At 39.1% G+C, this 25212-nt stretch overlaps 1 protein-coding gene across 1 annotated transcript in view; it reads right to left on the reverse strand.

The window, feature by feature from the left end:
- SPMIP7 (sperm microtubule inner protein 7) overlaps nt 1-24745 on the reverse strand; it is a 64531-nt gene extending 39786 nt beyond the window's left edge. The window contains exons 1-2 of the mRNA XM_061164841.1: nt 23608-24745; nt 12989-13086 (exon numbers count right to left, since the gene is read on the reverse strand). Of these exons, the coding sequence (XP_061020824.1) occupies nt 12989-13086; nt 23608-24166 (657 nt within the window). The 5' untranslated portion in view covers nt 24167-24745. The remainder of the gene's footprint in view (nt 1-12988; nt 13087-23607) is intronic.
- Between the last annotated feature and the right edge of the window lie 467 nt (nt 24746-25212).

Consider the following 25212-nt stretch of genomic DNA (forward strand, 5'->3'; position numbering starts at 1 on the left):
TACATATATTGTTTCTTCTTTCATTCTGTCCGCCCTCGGATGGTTAAGGATAAGAGGCTTGTGGAAGTTTCCTGGTGGGAGAGACTGACTGTGGGGGAATCCGGGTCTTGTTCTGATGGGCGGGGCCATGCTCAGTAAAACTTTAATCCCATTTTCTGTTGATGGGCGGGGCTGTGCTCCCTCCCTGTTGTTTGTCCTGAAGCCAAACCATGGCAGGGTTATTGAGGATGTGACCTCCTTCAGGACTCACGCCCACACTTCTGCGTTCAGTGCCCCAACCCCCCAGCAGGCCTCCCGCACCTCTGCCAGAGACTCCTGGACGCTCCCAAGCCAGTCCGGCTCAGTCTCCTGTGGGGACGCTGCTCCTTTCTCCTGGCTCCTGGGGTACACAAGGTTTTGTCTGTGCCCTCCAAGAGTCTGTTTCCCCAGTCCCGTGAAAGTTCTATAGTCAAACCCACTGGTCTCCAGAGTCAAATTCTCTGGGGGTTCTCAGTCCCTTTGCCAAATTCCCAGGTTGGGAAATCTGTTGTGGGTCCTAGAACTTTCTTAACAAGTTGAAAATTTCATTGGTGTAATTGTTCTACAGTTTGTGGTTGTCTGCTCAGCAGCTCTACAGTGGGGCTAATGGCGACCTCCTCCAACAGGGCTTCTGCCACATGCTGTGTGTCCCAGTTCTGCTGCAGCAGAGCCCGTTTCCACAGCAGGCCACTGCTGACCTCTGTCTCTGCAGGAGACACTCAAACACTCAAAGGCAGGTCTGGCTCAGTCTCTGTGCGCTCTCTGGGTCCTAGCACTCACAGGTTTTGTTTGAGCCCTCTGAACATCTCTGGAGGGAATGGGGTTTGATTCTAAACATGATTTCACCCCTCCTACTGTCTTTCTGGGGCTTCTCCTTTGTCATTGGATGTGGGGTATCTTTTTTTGGTAGGATCCAACATTCTCCTGTCAATGACTGTTCAGCAGAGAGCTGCAATTTTGGAGATCTTGCAGGAGAAGATGAGTGTACGACCTTCTACTTCACTGAATCCCTTAGAAGAAATGGAGTAGCCCTCATAGGCAACAAAAGAGTACGAAATGCAGTACTTGGTTGCAATCTCAAAAATGACAGAATGATTTCTCTTCACTTCCAAAGAAATCTTCAATATCACAGTAATCCAAGTCTATGCCCCAACCACTAAAGTGGTTGAAGAAGCTGAAATTGAACAGTTCTATGATGACCTACAAGACCTTCTAGAACTAACACCAAAAAAAGATGTCCTATTCATCACAGGGGCCTGGAATGCAAAAGTAGGAAGTCAAGAAATACCTGGAGCAACAGGCAAGTCTGACCTTGGAGTATAAAATAAAGCAGGGCAAAGGCTAACAGAGTTTTGCCAAGAAAATGGACTGGTCATAGCAAAACCCTCTTCCAACAACACAAGAGATGACTCCACACATGGACATCACCAGATGGTCAATAATGAGATCAGATTGATTACATTCTTTACAGCCAAAGATGGAGAAGGTCTATACAGTCAACAAAAACAAGACCAGGAGCTGACTGCAGTCAGATCATGAACACTTTATTGCAAAATTCAGACTTAAATTGAAGAAAGTAGGGAAAACCACTAGACCATTCAGGTATGACCTAAATAAAATCCCTTATGATTATAGAGTAGAAGTGAGAACTAGATTTAAGGCATTAGATTTCATAGACAGAGTGCCTAAAAAACTATGGATGGAAGTTCATGACACTGTAGAGGAGACAGTGATCAAGACCATCCCCAATTAAAAAAAATGCAAAAAGGAAAAATGGTTGTCTGAGGAGGCCTTACAAATAGCTGAGAAAGGAAGAGAAGCTAAAGGCAAAGGAGAAAAAGAAAGATATACCCATCTGAATGCAGAATTCCAAAGAATAGCAAGGAGAGATAAGAAAGCCTTCCTCAGTGATCAATGCAAAGAAACAGAGGAAAACAATAGAATGGGAAAGACTAGAGATCTCTTCAAGAAAATTAGAGATACCAAGGGAGCATTTCATGCAAAGATAGGCATAATGAAGGACAGAAATGGTATGGACCTAACAGGAGCAGATGATATCAAGGGGTGGCAAGAATACAAAGAAGAACTATACAAAAAAATCTTAATGACCCAGCTATGATGGTGTGATCACTCACCTAGAGCCAGACATCCTGGAATGTGAAGTCAAGTGGACCTTAGGAAGCATCACTACGAACAAAGCTAGTGGAGGTGATGGAATTCCAGTTGAGCTATTTTAAATCCTGAAAGATGATGCTGTGAAAGTGCTGCACTCAATATGCCAGCAAATTTGGACAACTCAGTAGTAGCCACAGGACTGGAAATCGTCCTGGAAATTGGTTTTCATTCCAATCCCTAAGAAAGGCAATGCCAAAGAATGCTCAAACTACCACACAATTGCACTCATTTCACACAGTATAAAAGTAATGCTCAAAATTCTCCAAGCGAGGCTTCAACAATATGTAAACTGAGAACTTCCAGATGTTCCAGTTGGATTTAGAAAAGCCAGAGGAATCAGAGATCAAATTGCCAACATACCTTGGATCACAGAAAGTTCCAGAAAGAGAGTTCCAGAAAAACATCTACTACTGATTTACTGATTACATCAAAGCCTTTGACTGTGTGGATCACAACAAACTCTGGAAAATTCTTCAAGAGATGGGAATACCAGAACACCTAACCTGCCTCCTGAGAAATCTGTATACAGGTCAATATGTAACAGTTAGAACCAGACATGGAACAACAGACTGGTTCCAAATTGGGAAAGGAGTACATCAAGGCTGTATATTGTCACCCTGCTTATTTAACTTATATGCAGACTACATCATATGAAATGCTGGGCTGGATGAAGTACAAGCTTTCATACCAATAACCTCATATACGCAGATGATACCATCCTTATAGCTGAAAGCAAAGAGGAACTAAAGAGCCTCTTGATGAAAGTGAGAGTGAAAAAGCTGGCTTGAAACTCACCATTCAAAAACTAAGACCATGGCATCCAAGCCCATCACTTCCTGGCAAATAGATGGGGAAACAATGGAACCAGTGACAGACTTGATATCCTTGGGTTCCAAAATCACTATGGATAGTGATTGCAGTCATGAAATTAAAAGACGCTTGCACCTTGGAAGAAAAGCTATGACAAACCTAGACAGCATATTAAAAAGCAGAGACATTACTTTGCCAACAAAGGTCCGTCTAGCCAAAGCTATGGTTTTTCCAGTAGTCATGTATATTGAATATGAGAGTTGGACCATAAAGAAAGCTGAGCACCGAAGAACTGATGCTTTTGAACTGTGGTGCTGGAGAAGATTCTTGAGAGTCCCTTGGACTGCAAGGAGATCAAACCAGACAGTCCTGAATATTCATTGGAAGGTCTCATGCTGAAGCTGAAGCTCCAGTACATTGGCCTCCTGATGCGAATTAACTGTCTCACTGAAAAGGACCCTGATGCTGGGAAAGATCAAAGGCAGGAGGAGAAGGGGACGACAGAGGATGAGATGGTTGGATGGCATCACTGACTCGATGGACATGAGTTTGAGCAAATCTGGGAGTTGGTGATGGACAGGGAAGCCTGGTTTACTGTGGTCCATGGGGTTGCAAAGAGTCGGACACAACTGAGTGACTGAACTGAACTGTTTCTTCTTTGCATATCTTTCTTTTCAACCATTTTCCCTTAGCTATTTTCAACTAATTCTTTACTGTCTTTTTATTCTCTTGGATGATTTTCATTAAATTTTTATTTTAATTGTCTTTTTGTTGGGTTTCAGGTAATGAAGTCTTAATTTCTGAATGAATCTTTATTTCACCTAAAATTTTATTTGCAATTATTCTTTGAATTTCAGTATGAAATTTCTGCACGTTCTCACATCCCCAAACAGTTGTTTTAAAATATTTAACAAACTTCAGAGTGTATTACAATTCTCTTCTGTTTTATAGTTGATTTGGGGAGTAATTGTCTTCACTGAAGTATTCTAATTCTTGCTTTCTGTTTTATTACCGTTTAGTTCAATCTGTGAATTTCATGTGGTTTATAAAATTCAAAGTTCAATCGTGCCCTCTTTTGTCAGTGTAGCCAAGTATAATTTCTTTTTTTTTTTTAATCTTATTTGACTGTTAGAAGAGGGGTTGTATAATCTCCAATTAAGTAATTATTTTTGCCTTTCAGCATCTTAAATTTTCTTCTTTCCTTCCTTTTTGGCCCCTTTGTCACCCAACCTCCAAAAGGTGACTCTCATTCCTTTTAATCTTCTCCTACACAATTCCCTTCAGAAACTGCCATCAAAAATCACGTGCTATTTTAACTCAGTCTCTGTAAACTTAGACATTAGATTTAGACATCATTTATATTTTTAGTCTTAGTAGTGTTTGTTGCTCAATTTTGTCCAACTCTTTGCGACCCCATGGACTGCAGCCTGCCAGGCTCCTCTGTCCATGGAATTCTCCAGGCCAGAATACTGGAGTGGGTAGCCATTCCATTCTCCAGGGGAATCTTCCCGACCCAGGGATCAAACCTGGGTCTCCAGCACTGCAGGAGGATTCCTGTCTAACTCACCAGAGACTTAAGTCTATTTATCCAGGTGTTTTTTTTTTTTTTTTTTTAAACAATTTTAGGCTGCCTTCTATCTACCATGTAATTTTTCCAAGACTGTTTTCATTTACCATAAAAAGTTTCCTGTTGAGAACTTGAGACATGACCTGTTTTATTTTTAACTTGCAGTAATTTCATTGTAGAGTTTCTCTGTCTTCTAGTTATGTTGATTTCTTAAAATTATTTTTTATTGAAAGATAATTGCTTTACAGAATTTTGTTGCTTTCTGCCAAACGTCAGCATGGATCAGCCACAAGTACACACAGCTCCCTCCCTTGTGGGCCTCCCTCCCGTCTGCCTCCCCACCCCACACGTCTAGGCTGACACAGAGCCCCCACCCAACACGTCTAGGCTGACACAGAGCCCCAGCATGTTTCCTGAGCTGCACAGCACATTCCCCTTGGCTGTTTACCATGTGGTGATGCAAGTTTCCATGTTACTCCTTCCATACACCTCACCCTTTCCTCTGCTCTCCCCATGTCCACAAGTCTATTCTCTAATCTGCTTCTCCATTGCTGCCCTGTAAATAAATTCTTCAGTACCATTTTTACTAGATTCTGTATATATGTGTTAGTATACGATATTTATCTTTCTCTTTTAACTTACTTTACTGTGTATAATAGGCTCTTGAAAACTATCATTTGTCTTGTAATGAATTGTTTCTGAGGTTCTGTGGGGAAGGCCAGTTTTATGTGGCCACCATTATATTGGCTCCCCCAAAGTTATATTTTTATTCTTCTTGACTGGCACTGACAGATAAGTATCAAATGTTTTTCAATGAGCCAACTTGTGGCACTGGTGAGCTTTTAAAATGTGTTTGTTTTCTATTTCCTTAATTTCTTATTTTATCTTTATTATATCCTCCCTTCAGTTGAAAAAAATTCCTCTTTTTCTCATGTTTTGAGATGCATGCTTGCATAGTTCTTTAATTTCCAGGATTTATTCTGCTGTATTTTTTAAGATTATATATTTTCCTCCAGAGATTATTGTAATTGCATTCCCACACATGTTGCTACAATACTTCCATTTTTAATTGAAACTATAGTTGAGGTACAATATTATATATTATAGGTGTACAATATAACTCACAATTTTTAAAGATTATATTCCACTTATAGGTTATTATAAAATACTGGTTATATTGTGTTGTACAATATCTTATTATTGTTCAATTCAAGATATTTTCTATTTTCCCTTATGATTTCTTCTCTGGTAACTCATTCAAAAATATATTTTTATGTTTCCAAATACATGATTTTTTAGTGTATTTTGATCTAACTGTCTTGTAGGCAAAGAATATATTGTATGGTTTAAAATATTAAAAAAATTTTGACTTGCTTTATGCATAATATGTACTAACTTTTATCAATGATTATTGCAAAAAGATTTATTTATGTATGTCTATTAGATCAAGTTGTTAACTGTGCTGTTTTATTCCACTATTTATAGTTCTAGGGTATCTCCAGGTAATATACTCCCCAGTGTCCCTTTGTTCTGTTAACTAGCACAGTTTATGATGACTCCTATCAGCAAGTCATTAGCAAATATTTAAGTGCCTTTGCAGATAAAAATCTGTGTTTATTGCAGAAGTCACCGAAATCAAACCAACATTGTTAGTGTTATGCATGACTAACAAATACAAAATTTATGCCAAACAAATTGGTGCTACTTCAATATAATTTCTACATCTGACCCATACATATAGGTAAGAATAAGAGCTGTGTTAGAGATGGTCCCATCACTGCATGCGAAATAGATGGGGAAACAGTGACAGACTTGAGCTCCAAAATCACTGCAGATGGTGACTGCAGCCATGAAATTAAAAGATGCTTGCTCCTTGGAAGAAAAGTTATGATCAACCTAGACAGCACATTAAAAACCAGAGACATTACTTTGCCAAAAAAGGTCCGTCTAGTCAAAGCTATGGTTTTTCCAGTAGTCATGTATGGATGTGAGAGTTAGACCATAAAGAAAGCTGAGCACCACAGAATTGATGCTTTTGGTGTTGGAGAAGACTCTTGAGAGTCCCTTGGACTGCAAGGAGATCAAACGAGTCAATCCTGAAGGAAATCAGTCCTGAATATTCATTGGAAGGTCTGATGCTGAAACTGAAGCTCCAGTATTTTGGCCACCTGATGTGAAGAACTGACTCACTGGAAAAACCCCTGATGCTGGGAAAGATTGAAGGCAGGAAGAGAAGGAGACAACAAGGATGAAATGGTTGGATGGCATCACCGACTCAGTGGACCTGAGTTTGAGTAAACTTCAGGAGTTGGTGATGGACAGGGAAGCCTGGTGTGCTGCAGTCCATGGGGTCACAAAGAGTCAGACATGACTGAGTGACTTAACTGAACTGAACTGAGAAATGGAACAAAGAAGTAAAACCAATGGGATATACTGTTAAAAAGGAGGCATGGAAAAATAAAAAATCAGATCATTTTTTAAAAATTTCTAAAAAACATTCTAAATTACAATTCATTTAAAATATTTTAGATTGTGAACTTTTCAGCAATTTACAAAATCTGTCACAATAAGCTGTTTCCCACAGCTAATTTTTGATAAAGTTGGTGAGTGATGTGGTCCTAAGACTGGTCCTCTTCTAGTTTGAGGGGAAAAAATTCTGAAATCTGTCATTTCTTATTGTTCCTAAGAAGATAACTATCAGGGTCTGAAATTAAGCCTCTTCACTTTCTGGAGATTCATATTGTTCACTGTCACCTTGGTGTATCACATCATTGCTATCATGGCACAGTCTTTCACTGGAAACTGGATTTTTCTCAAATACACAATCTCTTCCATTTCCTGATTAGTCTTGTAAGAAAACACTTCTATGTTATGTATCGTCAATTTCTTTATGAACTGTTTCAGTTTCCAGGTCCTCAGCTTTACATAATCTACATCATTTCCTAATAAACATTCATTTTCTAGTAGCTATTCTTCTGCTGGTGCATCTTCTTTCTACTTCTGTTTTGTGAATGTTTTGTCTGTACTATTTCATAAAGCAGTGATTAAATTGGCTCTTTGACTTCATCTTTAGTGTTCTTGGAATCTGATTCAATGGGGACCTCTACTAATGACTCTAGATATTTCTTAGATTGATGACACTGAAGGAGACCTCTTTACGTCCTAATACTTGAGCATCATTCCATTAAATCTTCCATCGCCATCATCATGAATGTTTCAGTTTCCTAGAGTTTCTTCATGTTGAACAAAACCTAACAAAAGTTAACAACTAATGCTCAGATTTTAAACAATATGACTACTGTAAACAATATGAAGAAAAAACTTTCAAAAACTTTCTACTTCTTTCCACTTTTGTGTCTTCCATGCTTTAAGATTTTGCAGGCATTTTTATTGGCTGACACCTACAGCTGCTGCTGTCATGCTTGGCATTCTTGTATGGAACCATCAGTTCAGTTCAGTTCAGTTCAGTCACTCAGTCGTGTCCGACTCCTTGCGATCCCATGAATCGCAGCATACCAGGCCTATCTGTCCATCACCAACTCCCGGACTTTACTCAAACTCATGCCCATAGAGTCGGTGATGCCATCCAGCCATCTCATCCTCTGTCGTCCCCTTCTCCTCTTGCCCCCAACCCCTCCCAGCATCAGGGTCTTTTCCAATGAGTCAACTCTTCACATGAGGTGGCCAAAGTATTGGAGTTTCAGCTTCAGCATCAGTCCTTCCAATGAACACCCAGGACTGATCTCCACTAGGATGGACTGGTTGGATCTCCTTGCAGTCCAAGGGACTCTCAAGATTCTTCTCCAACACCACAGTTCAAAAGCATCAATTGTTCAGTGCTCAGCTTTCCTCACAGCCCAACTTTCACATTCATACATGACCACTGGAAAAGCATAGCTTTGACCAGACGGAACTTTGTTGGCAAAGTAAGGTCTCTGCTTTTTAATATGCTGTCTAGGTTGGTCATAACTTTCCTTCCAAGGAGTCTTTTAATTTCATGGCTGCAGTCACCATCTGCAGTGATTTTGGAGCCCAAAAAAATTAAGTCTGACACTGTTTCCACTGTCTCCCCATCTATTTCCCATGAGGTGATAGGACCAGATGCCGTGATCTTAGTTTTCTGAAGGTTAAGCTTTAAGCCAACTTTTTCACTCTACTCTTTCACTTTCATCAAGAGGCTTTTTAGTTCCTCTTCACTTTCTGCCATAAGGTTGGTGTCATCTGCATATCTGAGGTTATTGATATTTCTCCCAGCAATCTTGATTCTAGCACGTGCTTCTTCCAGCCCAGCGTTTCTCATGATGTACTCTGCATATAAGTTAAATAAGCAGGGTGACAATATACAGCCTTGACATACTCCTTTTCCTATTTGGAACCAGTCTGTTGTTCCATGTCCAGTTCTAACTGTTGATTCCTGACCTGCATACAGGTTTCTCAAGAGGCAGGTCAGGTGGTCTGGTATGCCCACCTCTTTTAGAATTTTCCACAGTTTATTGTGATCCACACAGTGAAAGGCTTTGGCATAGTCAATAAAGCAGAAATAGATGTTTTTCTGGAACTCTCTTGCTTTTTTGATGATCCAGCGGATATTGGCAATTTGATCTCTGGTTCCTCTGCCTTTTCTAAAACCAGCTTGAACATCTGGAAGTTCATGGTTCACGTATTGTTGAAGCGTGGCTTGGAGAATTTTGAGCATTACTTTACTAGCAAGTGAGATGAGTGCAGTCGTGTGGTAGTTTCAGCATTCTTTGGGATTGCCTTTCTTAGGGACTGGAATGAAAACGGACCTTTTCCAGTCCCGTGGCCACTGCTGAGTTGTCCAAATTGGCTGGCATATTGAGTGCAGCACTTTCTCAGCATCATCTTTCAGGATGTGAAATAGCTCAACTGGAATTCCACCATATCCACTAGCTTTGTTCGTAGTGATGCTTTCTAAGGCCCACTTGACTTCACATTCCAGGATGTCTGGCTCTAGGTGAGTGATCACACCATTGTGATTATCTGGGTCGTGAAGATCTTTTTTGTACAGTTCTTCTGTGTATTCTTGCCACCTCTTCTTAATATCTTCTGCTTCTGTTAGGTTCATACCATATCTGTCTTTTATTGAGCCTGTTTTTGCATGAAATGTTCCCTTGGTATCTCTAATTTTCTTGAAGAGATCTCTAGTCTTTCCCATTCTCCTGTTTTCCTCTATTTCTTTGCATTGATTGCTGAGGAAGGCTTTCTTATCTCTCCTGGCTATTGTTTGGAACTCTGCATTCAAATGGGAATATCTTTCCTTTTCTCCTTTGCTTTTTTGCTTCTCTTCTTTTCACAGCTATTTGTAAGGCCTCCTCAAACAACCATTTTGCCTTTTTGCATTTCTTTTCCATGGGGATGGTCTTGATCCCTGTCTCCCGTATACAATGTCACGAACCTCCATCCATAACCCTTAATGTATAGCAGAAATTGTGAGGGGATGCCTCAGGGAACTCCAGAAATAAACAGCAGTGGGTATAATAATTGTATCTTCATATATTGCTTCTATACTAGTTTTTACACATCTGGCATTCCAAATAAACATACATTCTTTTTCACTGTTTTTTTTTGTTTTTTACTTTTCCATAAAAGTAAACAATTTGGTATTTTCCACCATTTTATAAATTTGTGCATCAAGAGTAGTTTCCTCTCTTTTATCTACCATTCTCCAATTCTCTCTTTAACCATGTCTAATTCACTACAGGATCAATTTATGTTCTTTGCTTATTTTCCAGTTCTGAAACTACATTTTCCTCAATTTTTGAATTTTGCATTTTACAATTTCCAACTTATTTGCAAAAGTGTTAGCTCATTGGGGTTTTTTTTTGACCATTTTGTGCCTACTTCCAATGTCCAGAATCAATTTGTGTCTTTTTGTTTTTTTCTCATTTATGGTGTCCATTCTCTTTTTGTTTGGTTACTGTTGACTCTGTATTAAGCACTATATTTTAAAAGTTATTGACAGAAATAATTTGAGGCTTATTAATTAATATATTATTTTCCTCCAGAGAGGTTTTCTTGTATCTGCCCGGTGTCCTGGAAATGATAGCAATCTTGGGTCACTTTAACACTGGTTAAAGACTTTTAAGTTTTCTCATTTATTTTGAAGCCAGTTGTAGTTTTTTTTTTTTTTTTTTTTTTTACTATTGATCTACGCTTACCTTTAAGATGCCAGCCTTCAGGTATTTAGCCCAAAATAGTGGGTGGTTTTCAAAGATCAATTCTAATTTTTGATGACTTATACCTATGAGACTAGCAAATGTTCAGTTAGAGTAGCTTCCCCTTTCAGAGCAGCAAATTCCTATCAGGCCAAAGTGACCCTAAGTACTGGCTTACATTTTAAAGTTTCTAACCTTTCATTGGTTCAGTAATTTCTCCCCACTTTATTAGCTTTTTGATATTAAAAAGTAAATATTAATCTAGTTATTTCCATTGGAAATATTGTCCTATGTTACTTACTTAGCTTCCATTACTGGTAGGAAAATATCAAGGTTTATCTTGACATAAAACTCTATGCTTCAGTTTAAATAAGTATGCTTTATGAGTTTTTGCATGACAAGAACTTCAGAATTCTAATATAGATAGCTAGGCAAAGCATATAGCCTTGCCATAAATTTATAGCCTTAGATGGGAAAAAAAAAGCATCAGTGCTTTCAATAATAATGTCCCCTTTCCAAGCTCTCACAGGACTTATCAGAAGGAGCAATGGATTCTTTGAAGAGTCTGGAGATAGAATAAGCAAAATTAACAAATACAAATTCTCCTTATTATTGAAATCAAATTCTCTATTTCATCTGAATTTAGAATAGTTCAAAACAGGGAAAATCTCCCCCATTTTAATGCCATGATTTTCTTATAGAAAAAAATGCAGACAAGAATAGACATGAAGTCCTGGCATGGGTGGACAGTATCTTGAGTAAAGGAGACCCAGGTGACATATATTGTGAGTAACCTTTTTATTCCACGGCCACACACCCTAGTATACCTGACGACTTGTGGGAGGTATGCTCCTTTCTCTCTGTGGTGGAATCAGAAAAGGGAAAGGGAAAGGTGGGAAAAGGAGAAATCACCTTGAGAAACTACAGATAAATTTAGGGAGATCAGCTTTAGGAAGGAATAAATACAAGAGTTACAAAAATGCACATAGATTCCTTGAAGGTATCCATAACTTTACTGCTAATAGACATTTTTTTGGGGGGGGGTGACAAAAATGTTCAAAAATTAGACTGTGGTAATGGTTGTACAATTCAGTGAATAGCCAAAGAACAACCCCATTGAATTGAATACTTCAAATGGGCAAGTTTTATGTTTTGTAAAATAAACCTCAGTAAAGCTGCTTAAAAAAAGAAACATGTCATACTTATGTATCTCTGGAGGAGTCTCCAAGTAATTTAAACGTTAAGAGTTTAGAGTCTATTAAATCCACATAGGAAGATTCAGAAATATATCCAGCTTTCAAGTTTGACTTTATCTTTATGGTCAAGTCAGTTGCTTTACATCACTGGGTTTCAGCTTTCTCAAATAATATGAGATAAACACACTGTCTTGTCTTGAAGCAGGAACCGAAACATTTTTTTTTTCAATTAATACATGGTAGGAGTGCTCCAGGTGAAGTGTAGGATACAAGGAAAAGACACTAATGGGAATGTGGTTTCAGCTGAAGTCTAGCTTACTCTCTTTCTTCAAGGACGTCAGTCACCAACAAGTCTGAGTGGTCATGAGGCAGGATGTACTGTCTAGCTGGTGGCTGTCACTCAGTGGCCACTGCTCGCTGCTACTGGGGAGGGTTTGCTTGCCAGTAGCGGGGGCCTGGGTTGAATATACCATCATAGCATTATCCACTACTCACTCCTATCCCACAGTGCTGTTGTAGGGATGCACAATGAGACTACGCAATGACTGTGAACTCCTGCACAGGGCCTGACATGTAAGGAAAGGTACTTTATAAATGGTAGCTATTAAAAAAAAACTTACATGCTAGTTGACTAACAATGCTGTGATATTTCCAGGTATATAGCAACGTGATTCCATTATACATATACCATTCTTCTTCAAATTCTCTTCCCATTTAGGTTATTACAAAATACTGAGCAGAGTTCCCTGTGTTATACAATAGGTCCTTGTTGGTTATCCATTTTAAATGTAACAGCGTGCACATGTCAATCCCAAACTAACTATCCCTCTCCCCACCCTTACCCTAGTTCTTTAAGTCTGTGAGTTTGTTTCTGCTTTGTAAATAAGTTCATTTATATCATTTTAAGTGCCATCAACAATATTTTTCTTTCTCTCTTACTTGACTCAGTATGACAGCTATTTGTTTACAGGACATAAAATATCAAATACAAAATGAAATAAATTGATTACAAATATTGCATAACCCATCTAGTAAGAAATTCTTACTGTAGATGTTGCTTCCTCATCAAATGTATATGGGTAATTTATTGAGTGTTCTCCATGATGCGGTTGGGAAGGAGTAACTTTCAGTGGGCTCGTCCAACCTGAAAACAAAAATGTATGTGGTCTGGGTACATACATATGAAATACATACATACAAAATGCAATAGAAATTTATTTTTCCACCAGAACTGTTTTCTACTAGAAAGCTGACCTTAGTGGTGTTTATTTTTCAATGGGTTATCTAAAAACTTTTCTCATTGAGAACAGCTCTGAAATTTGTATATTAGAATAATTATAATAGTGTACAATTATCTGATACTTATTACTTATTATTGTTAGAGGTCTCTTGTGTACTATTAATCTGTATATGTGGATGTAGACATGTTGGAGATGGTGGTGACACAAAGGAGTTTACTATATAGATAATTAAACCTAATTATAAGAGACTAGCAAATATAAAAGCTGCCTTCAACAAATATTTACTGCCCCACGAATGAAAGAGGATGAATATTTAAAGATGGAAAACAGGTTTCCTGGTTTTTAGGTGCTCATGAACGAATGGAGAAACAGACATTAAGTAGGTAATGCAGTATAATGTGTTAACTCTAGTAACAGTTGAGCTCTGAGTGCTGAGGGAGTGCAGAGGACAGACATCTAATCCAGCCAGATTGTAGGAAGTTAGGAACATCTTTTCGACAAAACGATCTGACTTCATCTGACAACTGATTACAACTCGGATAACAAGTGGCAGAAGTAGAGTCATTCCAGACAGAGGAACAGTATGTGTGATGGCAGGTGAGACCTGCTGAGCAATATCAAAACTCATGATAAATTACTGAAGGTTGGGTATAGCTAACATCTTGAAATGGCAGCCAGCGAATGGTAGAAGATAAACAAAAGAGGTCAGCCAAAGTCAGGACATGAAAGTCTTGGACTTCAGAGAGATGGACATTACAAAGTCCTTAATCAGAAAGACTGATAACTTTGCAAATTACTCTGGTTTGGACAAGAGACTACTGTAGGTGTAGATAATGGTTGTACCATGGAGATCCTTTTCCTACTGCACAGGGGCTTCTAATTTGGTCCTCTACTTTTTAGCTTGGGGCTTTCCTGGGAGTTCAGCTGGTAAACAATCTGCCTGCAATGCAGGAGACCCTGGTTCAATTCCTGGGTCAGGGAGATCCACTGCAGAAGGGATAGGCTACCCATTCCAGTATTCTTGGGCTTCCCTGGTGGTTCAGCCGGTAAAGAATCCACCTGCAATGCAGGAGACCTGGGTTCAATCCCTGGTTTGGGAAGATCCCCTGGAGAAGAGGATTACCCACTTTAGTATTCTGACCTGGAGAATTCCAAGGACTGTAGAGTCCATGGGTCACAGAGAGCCAGAAACGACTGAGCAGCTTTCACTTTCAACTTTTCAACTGTTTACCTTTGCCCCATAAATTAATCTAACTTAGCAGATGATGCACTAAAATGTTAAAATTTGGGGCTAGGTGGACCGTACATAGATGTTTAAACATAGATGAGAAGAGTCAGACGGGTTTGGGATAACACAGGAGTACCATGGTTACCATGGATACCAATCTGGTGGAGCTCTGTAAGAGAGGGCTGCAATTCTTAGGGCTTAATAACTTATATGCTTCCTGGCTAAGATGCCAGTGTGATCTCATGAATTATCTGACCCCCTCTGAGTCTTATTTTCCTCACCTTTAATGACTGCTGTCACAGTTGTAGAAACTGTCAGTTGTAAAAACCACAACTATATTTAAAGGAACTGGCAAATTAGCATGGAGTCCACCACTTTATTAATTATCAATTAGGAGCTGTAACATTATTAGTACTGATAGAAGTAACATCATTTTCATAATGATGATGATGATTCAGTCAGTATTTAACCAAGGAACTCAGGACAGAATCTGAAAAGAGAAGCAGCAAGGGAGGGCTGGAGAATGGGGACCCTCTGTGGATCCTGAAGGGAAGTCAGACAGAGTAGCATGTGAGAAGGCCTTTAACAGCACTGCTGCCTGTGAAGATGAAGCCGGCCGTGTGAGAGGGCTCCGGGAGCACAGTGTGTCCCCTGGACATCAAACAGCAAGGAAACGGGTGTCTCAGATGTCAGGGACTGAATTCTGCACAATTGGAATAAACCCCACAGCAGATTTTCCCCCAGACTCTCAAGATATAAACAGAGTACACCTTGATTGTGGCATCGTTGGATCTCAAACAAAGAACAGAGTTAATCTTGCCCGGTGTCCGACCCACAAACTTGTGAGTAATAAATGTGTTTCATTTAAAGCTGCTAAGTCTGTGGCAGTCTGTTACAGGAGCAAGAAAAATTAATACAGAGGCAGAGGCGAGAGCCCAAGAGGCAGTGCTGATTTCCAGAATCATCTCAGTTTTGAGAACGAGAATTCTGTGACTCAGCTGGCCAAAGAAAATCTGCCAGAAGATTCTCATGCCGACGGCAGACATGTGGCACTTTTTGGTGTCCTCTGATTTGAAGCCATTTTTACCAGACACTTAGAAGCAACAAAATAAAATAGAAAAACAAGAAAACTACAATTCTGATTTTAGGCCAGAGCAGAAGTAAACAGGGCCATGAATTACGGCTACATTATATTAGTACCTCAGGGGCATCACACTTGCATCTAAGTATGATGATGCCCTTTGCTTTACTGTTTCAGGGTCTACTGCTGCACAGCCAACACCTCCAAACTTGGCCGTGTAAACCACCATTCATCATCTCCTGGGATTCTGAAGCTCTGTGTGATATGGCATAGCTCCGATAGCTGCAAAGGTCCAACACGACCTCACTCACAAGGCTGGCAGGTTGGTGTTGACTATTAGCTATGAGGTAGGCTAGGCCTGAAGACCAGGGCCTGTTATTTTTTTCCTATGGATCTAGATTGGGTCTCTCACAAAATAGTGACTGAAACTTCAGGGGAGGAATCCCAAAAGGACCAATCTCAACGTGCAAGTACTTACCAAGCTTCCCCTTGCATCACACTTGCTATTATCTTATTGGTGAAAGCCATTCATGTGTCCAAGTCCAGAGTAAAGGTGAGAAGGAAAGAGACCTCAATTTATGGTAAGAGAGGTAGCAAGCACACATCAGAAGGGGGTGAACTGCCAAAAGCACTTCTGGGAATAGCTACCAATCCATCCTAATGAGATCAGTCCTGGGTGTTCATTGGAAGGACTGATGCTGAAGCTGAAACTCCAGTACTTTGGCCACCTCATGCGAAGAGTTGACTCATTGGAAAAGACCCTGATGCTGGGAGGGACTGGGGGCAGGAGGAGAAGGGGACGACAGAGGATGAGATGGCTGGATGGCATCACTGACTCAATGGACATGTGCTTGAGTAAACTCCGGGAGTTGGTGATGGACAGGGAGGCCTGGCGTGCTGCGATTCATGGGGTCGCAAAGAGTTGGACAAGACTGAGCGACTGAACTGAACTGATTACACACCTCTCCTTCATAACCCACAGTCTCACTTCACCACTTTCATGCTATCAAATACATATCTAAGTCTTTTTCAAGGAAAGCACTACAGTATCTCATTTATTAGATATTTAACATGTTCAAAATTGTGATTTTTTTTCTTACATTGAATGGGTTTTGTATGTAACCCAAAATTACATGAGTCTGGAAGAGTCTTATCATGAACACTATTCTCCTATAGGCTTTGTTATTTTTATTATAAAGTATTTCCATAATATGCTGCCTTTAAGGAAACCAAAACATTACAAGAAAGATTCGAGGGCTATTCTATGTATTTTTTTAATTCATGTGTTATCTCTCCTCTAATGGTTACACTAGGTCTCTAAAAAAAAAAAAATATATATATATATATATATATATACACACACACACACACATAATATCTTTTGTAAAATTTTCCCTAAATTTTCTCTCTCAATATAGCAAAAGGTAGGTGAATTATGTTGATACTTTCAAAGAACCAAATTTAGGTTTAGTGTTTGTTGGTTTTTTTTTTTTTTTTGCTATTTTTCTATTCTCTATTTTATTTCTATAAACCGAACATTTGACCTTCAAAATATATGATGCAAATGTTGACAGACTTGAAGGGAGAAACAGCTGTACAATAATAGTTGAAGACTTTAGTACTCTACTTTCAATATGAATAGAACAGCCAAACAAAGATCAGTAAGGAAACAGAGGACTTGAACAATAATTTGATCCAACAGACATATACAGAACACTCTAAGCAACAGAACACCCAGGCAGAATACATATTTTGCTCAGGTGCATGTGGAACATTCTCTAGTCTATACTGTAGGTGACAAAGCAAGTCCTGGTAAATTTAAAAGGACTGAGAGCATGCAAACTATATTTTCTGATCACAACCAGAAAACAATAAAATGAAATAAAATCAAAAATTGATATATGAAAATTAAACACCACACCCCTAAAAAACCAATGGGTCAAAGAAGAAATAACATGGAAAATTAAAAATTATCTTGAGACATGAAAACAAGAATACAATGGAAGTTATGGGATTCAACAAAAGCAATGCTAAGAGGAAAACTTATAGATATATAAATGCTTATATTAAAAAAGAAATAGATCTCAAATCAACTACCTCAACTTATACTTTAAAAAAACTAGAAAAAGAAGAAACTAAATCCAAAGCCAGAAGAAAACAAAATGATAAAGATTAAGTCAGAGATAGAATAATAGAAAAATAATGGGGAAAATCAATGAAAGCAAGAGTTGGTTCTTGAAAAAAAATCAACAAAATTGATAAACATTTAGCTGGGCTGACTCAGAGAAAAAGAAAGAAGACTTAGATAACTAAAATTACAAATGAAAGAGGGGACATGACAGCTGATGTTTGTCAGAGGAGGTCATTGAGAAGCTGTGACCACCCACTGGCCCATGAGCTGAACACAGGCAATCCAAGACTCCTCATCCCCTCCCCTATTCATAGAATGTGTGCTCGGCCCACTGTTCCCACAGTTGGAGCTGTCTCAAGGATACAACATAGAGACTAGAGTATGGTTGTTGAGACCACAGCATACATGATTGAGCCCTGTCAAGTCTTCTACATAGGCTTTAAGAATCTGGCAGGCAGGTGTGGAGATCTACTCATCTTGAGGCAACTATGACAAGCACCATAAACAATTTCTCTGCTCATTAAACCTACCACCCACCCATCTGGGGTATTTGCCTCTTCCTCTTTGCCCTCTGAGTACAGAGTCCAGTTCTGTATTTCACCCGAGGAACTCCTGAGATTTTGAACCAATAATTTTATAGAAATAAAAAGGATTATAAGAAAGTACTATCAACAGTTGTATGCCATGTAACTTTAAAATCTGCATGAAATGGACAAATTTCCTAAAAACACATAACCTACCAAGACTGACTCATAAGGAAACAGAAAATATAAACAGATCTGTACCGTATAATTTTCTCATATGAGTTACGTAAAGTAGTCAAATTCATAGAGACAGAAAGTAAACTGATTGCTAGCAGGTGAGAATGGGGACAGTAAGGGAGTTGTGTTCAACGGACATAGATTTCAGTTCTCAAGATGAAAAGTTATGAAGATCAACAGTTGTGGCCACTGTACAATTATGTGCTTAATACAGATGAACTACACACTTAAAAATGGCTAAGGTGTTTATTATTGAGGGAAGTCTTCTGTACCCCCAAATTCATGGTGCAGCTCTTACTAACAATATGATGATATTTGGAGGTGGGGCCTTTGGGAAGTAATTAGGTTTGGATAAAGGCATGAAGTTGTGGCTCCCATGAGAGGATGGAACCAGGTACAAAAAAACAACTGAACAAAGTTAAATGTCTCAGTTCAGTTCAGTGCAGTTCAGTCACTCAGTTGTGTCCGACTCTCTGTGACCCCATGGACTGAAGCACGCCAAGTTTCCCTATCCATCAGCAACTCCTGGAGTTTACTCAAACTCATGTCCATCGAGTCAGTGATGCTATCCAGCCATCTCATCCTCTGTCGTCCCCTTCTCCTCTTGCCCCCAACCCCTCCCAGCATCAGGGTCTTTTCCAATGAGTCAGCTCTTCACATCAGGTGGCCAAACTATTGGAGTTTCAGCTTCAGCATCAGTCCTTCCAATGAACACCCAGAACTGATCTCCTTTAGGATGGACTGGTTGGATCTCCTTGCAGTCCAAGGGACTCTCAAGAGTCTTCTCCAACACCACAGTTCAAAAGCATCAATTCTTCAGCGCTCAGCTTTATTTATATTCCAACTCTCACATCCAAACATGACCACTGGAAAAACCATAGCTTGACCAGACGGACCTTTGTTGGCAAAGTAGTGTCTCTGCTTTTTAATATGCTGTCTAGGTTGGTCATAACTTTCCTTCCAAGGAGTAAGCGTCTTTTAATTTTATGGCTGCAATCACCATCTGCAGTGATTTTGGAGCCCAAAAAAATAAAGTCTGACACTGTCTCCCCTGTTTCCCCATCTATTTCCCATGAGGTGACAGGTCCAGATGCCGTGATCTTAGTTTTCTGAAGGTTAAGCTTTAAGCCAACTTTTTCACGCTCCTCTTTCACTTTCATCAAGAGGCTTTTTAGTTCCTCTTCACTTTCTGCCATAAGGTTGGTGTCATCTGCATATCTGAGGTTATTGATATTTCTCCCAGCAATCTTGATTCTAGCACGTGCTTCTTCCAGCCCAGCGTTTCTCATGATGTACTCTGCATATAAGTTAAATAAGCAGGGTGACAATATACAGCCTTGACATACTCCTTTTCCTATTTGGAACCAGTCTGTTGTTCCATGTCCAGTTCTAACTGTTGATTCCTGACCTGCATACAGGTTTCTCAAGAGGCAGGTCAGGTGGTCTGGTATGCCCTTCTCTTTCAGAATTTTCCACAGTTTATTGTGAGCCACACAGTGAAAGGCTTTGGCATAGTCAATAAAGCAGAAATAGATGTTTTTCTGGAACTCTCTTGCTTTTTTGATGATCCAGTGGATATTGGCAATTTGATCTCTGGTTCCTCTGCCTTTTCTAAAACCAGCTTGAACATCTGGAAGTTCATGGTTCACGTATTGCTGAAGCGTGGCTTGGAGAATTTTGAGCATTTCTTTACTAGCATGTGAGGTGAGTGCAATCATGTGGTAGTTTGAGCATTCTTTGGGATTGCCTTTCTTAGGGATTAGAATGAAAACTTACCTTTTTCAGTCCTGTGGCCACTGCTAAGTTGTCCAAATTTGCTGGCATATTGAGTGCAGCACTTTCTCAGCATCATCTTTCAGGATGTGAAACAGCTCAACTGGAATTCCATCACATCAACTAGCTTTGTTCGTAGTGATGCTTTCTAAGGCCCACTTGACTTCACATTCCAGGATGTCTGGCTCTAGGTGAGTGATCACACCATCATGATTATCTGGGTCATGAAGATCTTTTTTGTACAGTTCTTCTGTGTATTCTTGCCACCTCTTCTTAATATCTTCTGCTGCTGTTAGGTCCATACCATTTCTGTCCTTTATCGAACTCATTTTTGCGTGAAATGTTCCCTTGGTATCTCTAATTTTCTTGAAGAGATCTCTAGTCTTTCCTATTCTGTTGTTTTCCTCTATTTCTTTGCATTGATTGCTGAGGAAGGCTTTCTTATCTCTCCTGGCTATTCTTTGGAACTCTGCATTCAAATGGGAATATCTTTCCTATTCTCCTTTGCTTTTTGCTTCTCTTCTTTTCACAGCTATTTGTAAGGCCTCCTCAGACAACCATTTTGCCTTTTTGCATTTCTTTTCCATGGGGATGGTCTTGATCCCTGTCTCCTGTACAATGTCACGAATCTCCATCCATAGTTCATCAGGCTCTCTGTCTATCAGATCTAGTCTAGATATGGTTAAAATAGGATAAAACATCAGCAATATAACCTTTCAGGATCTTGTTTTGATATATAAGAAAGCCCACTGGAATGTAATATAATTAATTCTGATAAGATGTCCTTCTTTATCATAATGTATGAGAAATTATGCATATGAGATCTTAAAATATGAAAGTGCTTATTATTTATGAAAGTGAAAGTGAAGTCGCTCAGTCGTGTCTGACTCTTTGCAACCCTGTGGACTGTAGCCCACCAGGCTCCTCCGTCTATGGGATTCTCCAGGCAAGAATACTGGAGTGGGTTGCCATTTTCTTCTCCAGGGGATCTTCCTGACCCAAGGATCGAACCCAGATCTCCCGCATTGTAGGCAGACGCTTTAACCTCTGAGCCACCAGGGAAGCTGGTCAATAGTCACTATAACTAATGACTATTTCCAGAATCCACAACATCACTGAAAGCACAGGACAAATTATATCAAATGCAACTCCTAAACTTTGACTGCTCTTTGAACTGTTAAAAGCTGGTAGCAGCTACTATTAATTAAATGTTTTACCAGGGTCCACAAAGTTTGCTAAGTCCTTTGCCTATCTTAGTGAATTCAATTCTTACAATTTTATAAGAAAACTTACACACAAAGGAACTGAAAATTCTGAACTTTGCTTAACTTTCTAACATCTAACAAATGTTACTGTTTATTTCCTTTCTGTCAGATATTTTTACATCAATAACATTAAATAGCCCTTGCTACTATTTTATAAAGTATAACTAGTATATCAATTGTACAAATAAGGATACACAGGCACAGAGATGTGCAATGGCTCCTGGGTCATAGTGCAAGTAAGCTTTCTGCCAGGATTTGAGTGCAGAGAGTCTGACTCTAGAGCCTATCTTTTGAATTCTGTTGTGCTGATCTAAGCAGTGACATACAGAGGCTAGATGAACTCTACACTTGGTTCTCAGTGTATGTCTGTTAACCCTACTTTAGTCATATGTTAGCCTTAACAAAGTATTTCTTCAGCCTCTAATGTGCTGGAATGTTCTGACAGTTTACTCTTAGAAAAATTCACTTCCCCCAAAATCAATAATGCTCTTAAAAATTACACTAGGCTGCAATTTTCTGCTTACAAGCAAAGTGACATACTTGTCTAAAATAGGACAATGAAAAATAATTTTGATTCCTTTAAAGAAGTGTCCTTGACAATGACTATTTTTATTATACACTGAAACATTAGCAACAGACTGAACTCAAGCTCCTTTCTTGACAGAGAATTGTGTCACTAGTGCAGAATCAGTGAATATGTACTATGGCTGTGAGATTGACATGAACTCATCAGTGGTTCCTTCAATGTGAAGTTCATTTGCTTCTTGTAATATCTTATCACCCTAGATGGTATTTCCGATGAATTATAAAAAAATAATTGACCTCCCTGGTGGTTCAGTGGTAAAGAACTGTGGGTTTGATCTCTGGGTCGGGAATATCTGCTGGAGAAGGAAATGGCAACTCATGCTAGTATTCTTGCCTGGGAAATGCTATGGACAGAGGGACCTGGTGGGCTTCAGTCCATGGGGCTGTAGAGTCAAACATGACCAAGTGACTGAACAACAACAAAAATAATTCTTTCTTTAAAAAGACACTAAACCTCATATGCATTGTTTCCATGAAAATTCCTAACTAAGGAATTTCCCTAAGCCCACCTGCTGAGGCCACACCTGTAGTGCACATTAAAAGCCTAACTATTACCCTGTACTTCTCTCTCACTAAATTGCTCTTATCTCATTCAAAAGTTGGCATCCAGAGGGGGTAGCTTAGGACCACTTCCTTATGGGGCTTTGCACTGCTACTACCTTTTGCCTTTACCCTTATTCCCTTCCCAGTCCCAAGTGCTTATGGCTTCTCTTCATGAAGGAATGGCAGAAATTGTTGAGTTCCCACTGCTCCGAAAAATGGTGATGTCACAGTTTCTCCACACAGCCTCCCTAGGCCTCTGGTCTGTGGTTGGGTGCTCCAGAGGAGCAGTGAAGTGGGGGCACCCCACTAGGGCTAGAGCAGGCTCAGCGTCTCTTGCTACAGCACCTGGCCTTTTCCTTTCCCATACACTCAAACGTGTTAATCTCTTTTCACTCCCTGCCTGCCAGACATATTCCATACAGAACACTGCCTATGGTTTTTCTCTGAGAGTGTTTCTCAGCACTTCTGGACCAGGCTTGTGACACTCTCTGGGCGTCTTACAGAGAATCCATAAGGTCCAGATGTCAGTAACTGGTCATCAATTCTGCCCCCAGGGCTGTGGTGGAGTAATTTATGCAGGGGTTGCCTCTCTTCAGCTCTGGTTCTTACCAGACCCTCAAGTTTACTTTCAACTACTTTCTCACTGCATTTCAGCCTGTGTAAACTTTTTGATAATCATCAACAAATTAATTTTTTTCAAGGGAGACAGATAAGGTGGCATGATATGCAATTATCAGAGTTAAATACATTCCTTTGTGGCAAAATTAGGTTATTTGTATGTTTAGAATAAGTTATCTGACATACACCAGATAATTGTCACTTACACCAACAAATGCACTTTTTGAAAACCATTTTTTTTTTACAAACAGGTTTATAAAAAGCTTATCATTCTTACTACATTTTCCTTACAGTCTGTAATTTAAAAATAAGAGTTCCTTATTTGGTTCTTTACAGTTTTATGTCAAATGAACTATTAAGTACTGAATCAATCTTAGATACATGCTTTTCTGTCATCTGAAAGTTTTAAACATTACAAAGCCCATATCACTTCATTTACCTCCAAGTCTTGCTCTGATGGAAATGTCTGGTACTGCCCTAGAATTCCATTTTCTGTCCTGTTTCAGTTCTTCTAATAAAATGGTTTTCCTTTTTAATGTCGTCTGAAATCCTGTGTCTGGCCTGGGAACTCGATGTTGAGGTTTCACATCACTGAAATCTACTAGGCTCGGTATGGTCCTGCCAACACCAGGCTTTAGCTCAGCATCGCCACCAGGACTCAAAAACCCTGAACAGGCATCATGTAAGGGTACATCATCCCGAAGTGGAAATAATGGATAATCCGGCCCATACGGCGGTGGATATGGATAATGTAAATGATAGTCTGGCAAGACTGAAGGGGGATAAGGGTGAAATTTAAGAAAAGTAGGGTTGCATTTCTTCTCCATTCTGCCATAGTCATGTCTGTCCTCAACTCCTTTCACAAAAGGCATGTTCAGCTTTCTTAAGAGAGCACAGTAGTGGGGGTAATCTATGTTCTCAACAGCCTTTGTTCTTGAAAGGAAGGATCCTTCAGAGATACTTATCTTTCCAGGTATGAGCTGTGAATATGTATCCATGGCCTCTCACTTTAAAATTGTGGATGACAGTATATTAATTGTTTCTGATGGCTCCTTTCTCTTTAACTAAGAAACTGTTATATTTCTAATCACTGAGGACTGGTTAAACTAACAAGAGTTATTGATTTTGCTTTCTCAATGCCAAAAGAGTATAATTTTTTTTTTAAAGGCAAATATTTTTTCTCCACTAAAGGAAGTGAGGAACCAGCACAGAAAAAACAAAAAGCAGAGTCCAGGTTGCCTGGCAACAGTTAGAACTCTAACACTCTATCACTACATACAGCATAATTTAATTCCTAGGTAACACACTGTATCACTATATACATTATAATGTAATTCTTAGGAAAAACAATTAAAATAGACTTATTAGTAAAACCTCCATGATAGTTTCTTCAGCACTGCTTAGGAAAACTGTGCTCATTTATTTTTCAATTTCTTCATAAGTTGATACTTTATGGGTAAATGATATTCAGTAAAGGGTATAAATAAAGCAGTTAATGAATAGGCAACATATTTTTTAAAGTATTCTCTTGTATATTTTAAGTATTTTACCTCATAGATATAATAAACTACAAAACATGCTACCTATAGAAATGTAAATTAAAAAGAAGTGCAAAAAATGAACATATATTACACTACAGTTAAATCAATATATCTAATTTTAAAAGAAACTTTAAATTTATAATCAAAGCATGGGTTTATCTTTTACATGTACTACATTAGCCTTACTTACCTTTTTTCTACCGTGATGGACAGAGTAAGAGCAATGAGGTTCTTAAATTCATTTCAAGAAAACTACAGTAAGCACCAGCTATTAGCTCAATGCAAAAAAAAAAAAAAAAAAATCATCAATACACTGTTCATTTAATAGCTCATTTCAACTAGATAACTCGGTCTTGCATGAAAACAGCTATCAAAGGAATTCCACAAAGTAGAAGGTGGGCATGAAACTCACACTATCCTTATTGGAATAAAAAATGCAAATACAAAGGACAGACCTACCTTCTGATTTTCAGCAATCATCTTTCATCTTTAGAATCACACCA

This window comes from Dama dama, chromosome 18 (genome assembly GCF_033118175.1).
Source record: "Dama dama isolate Ldn47 chromosome 18, ASM3311817v1, whole genome shotgun sequence".
In the NCBI taxonomy this organism is placed as follows: domain Eukaryota; kingdom Metazoa; phylum Chordata; class Mammalia; order Artiodactyla; family Cervidae; genus Dama; species Dama dama.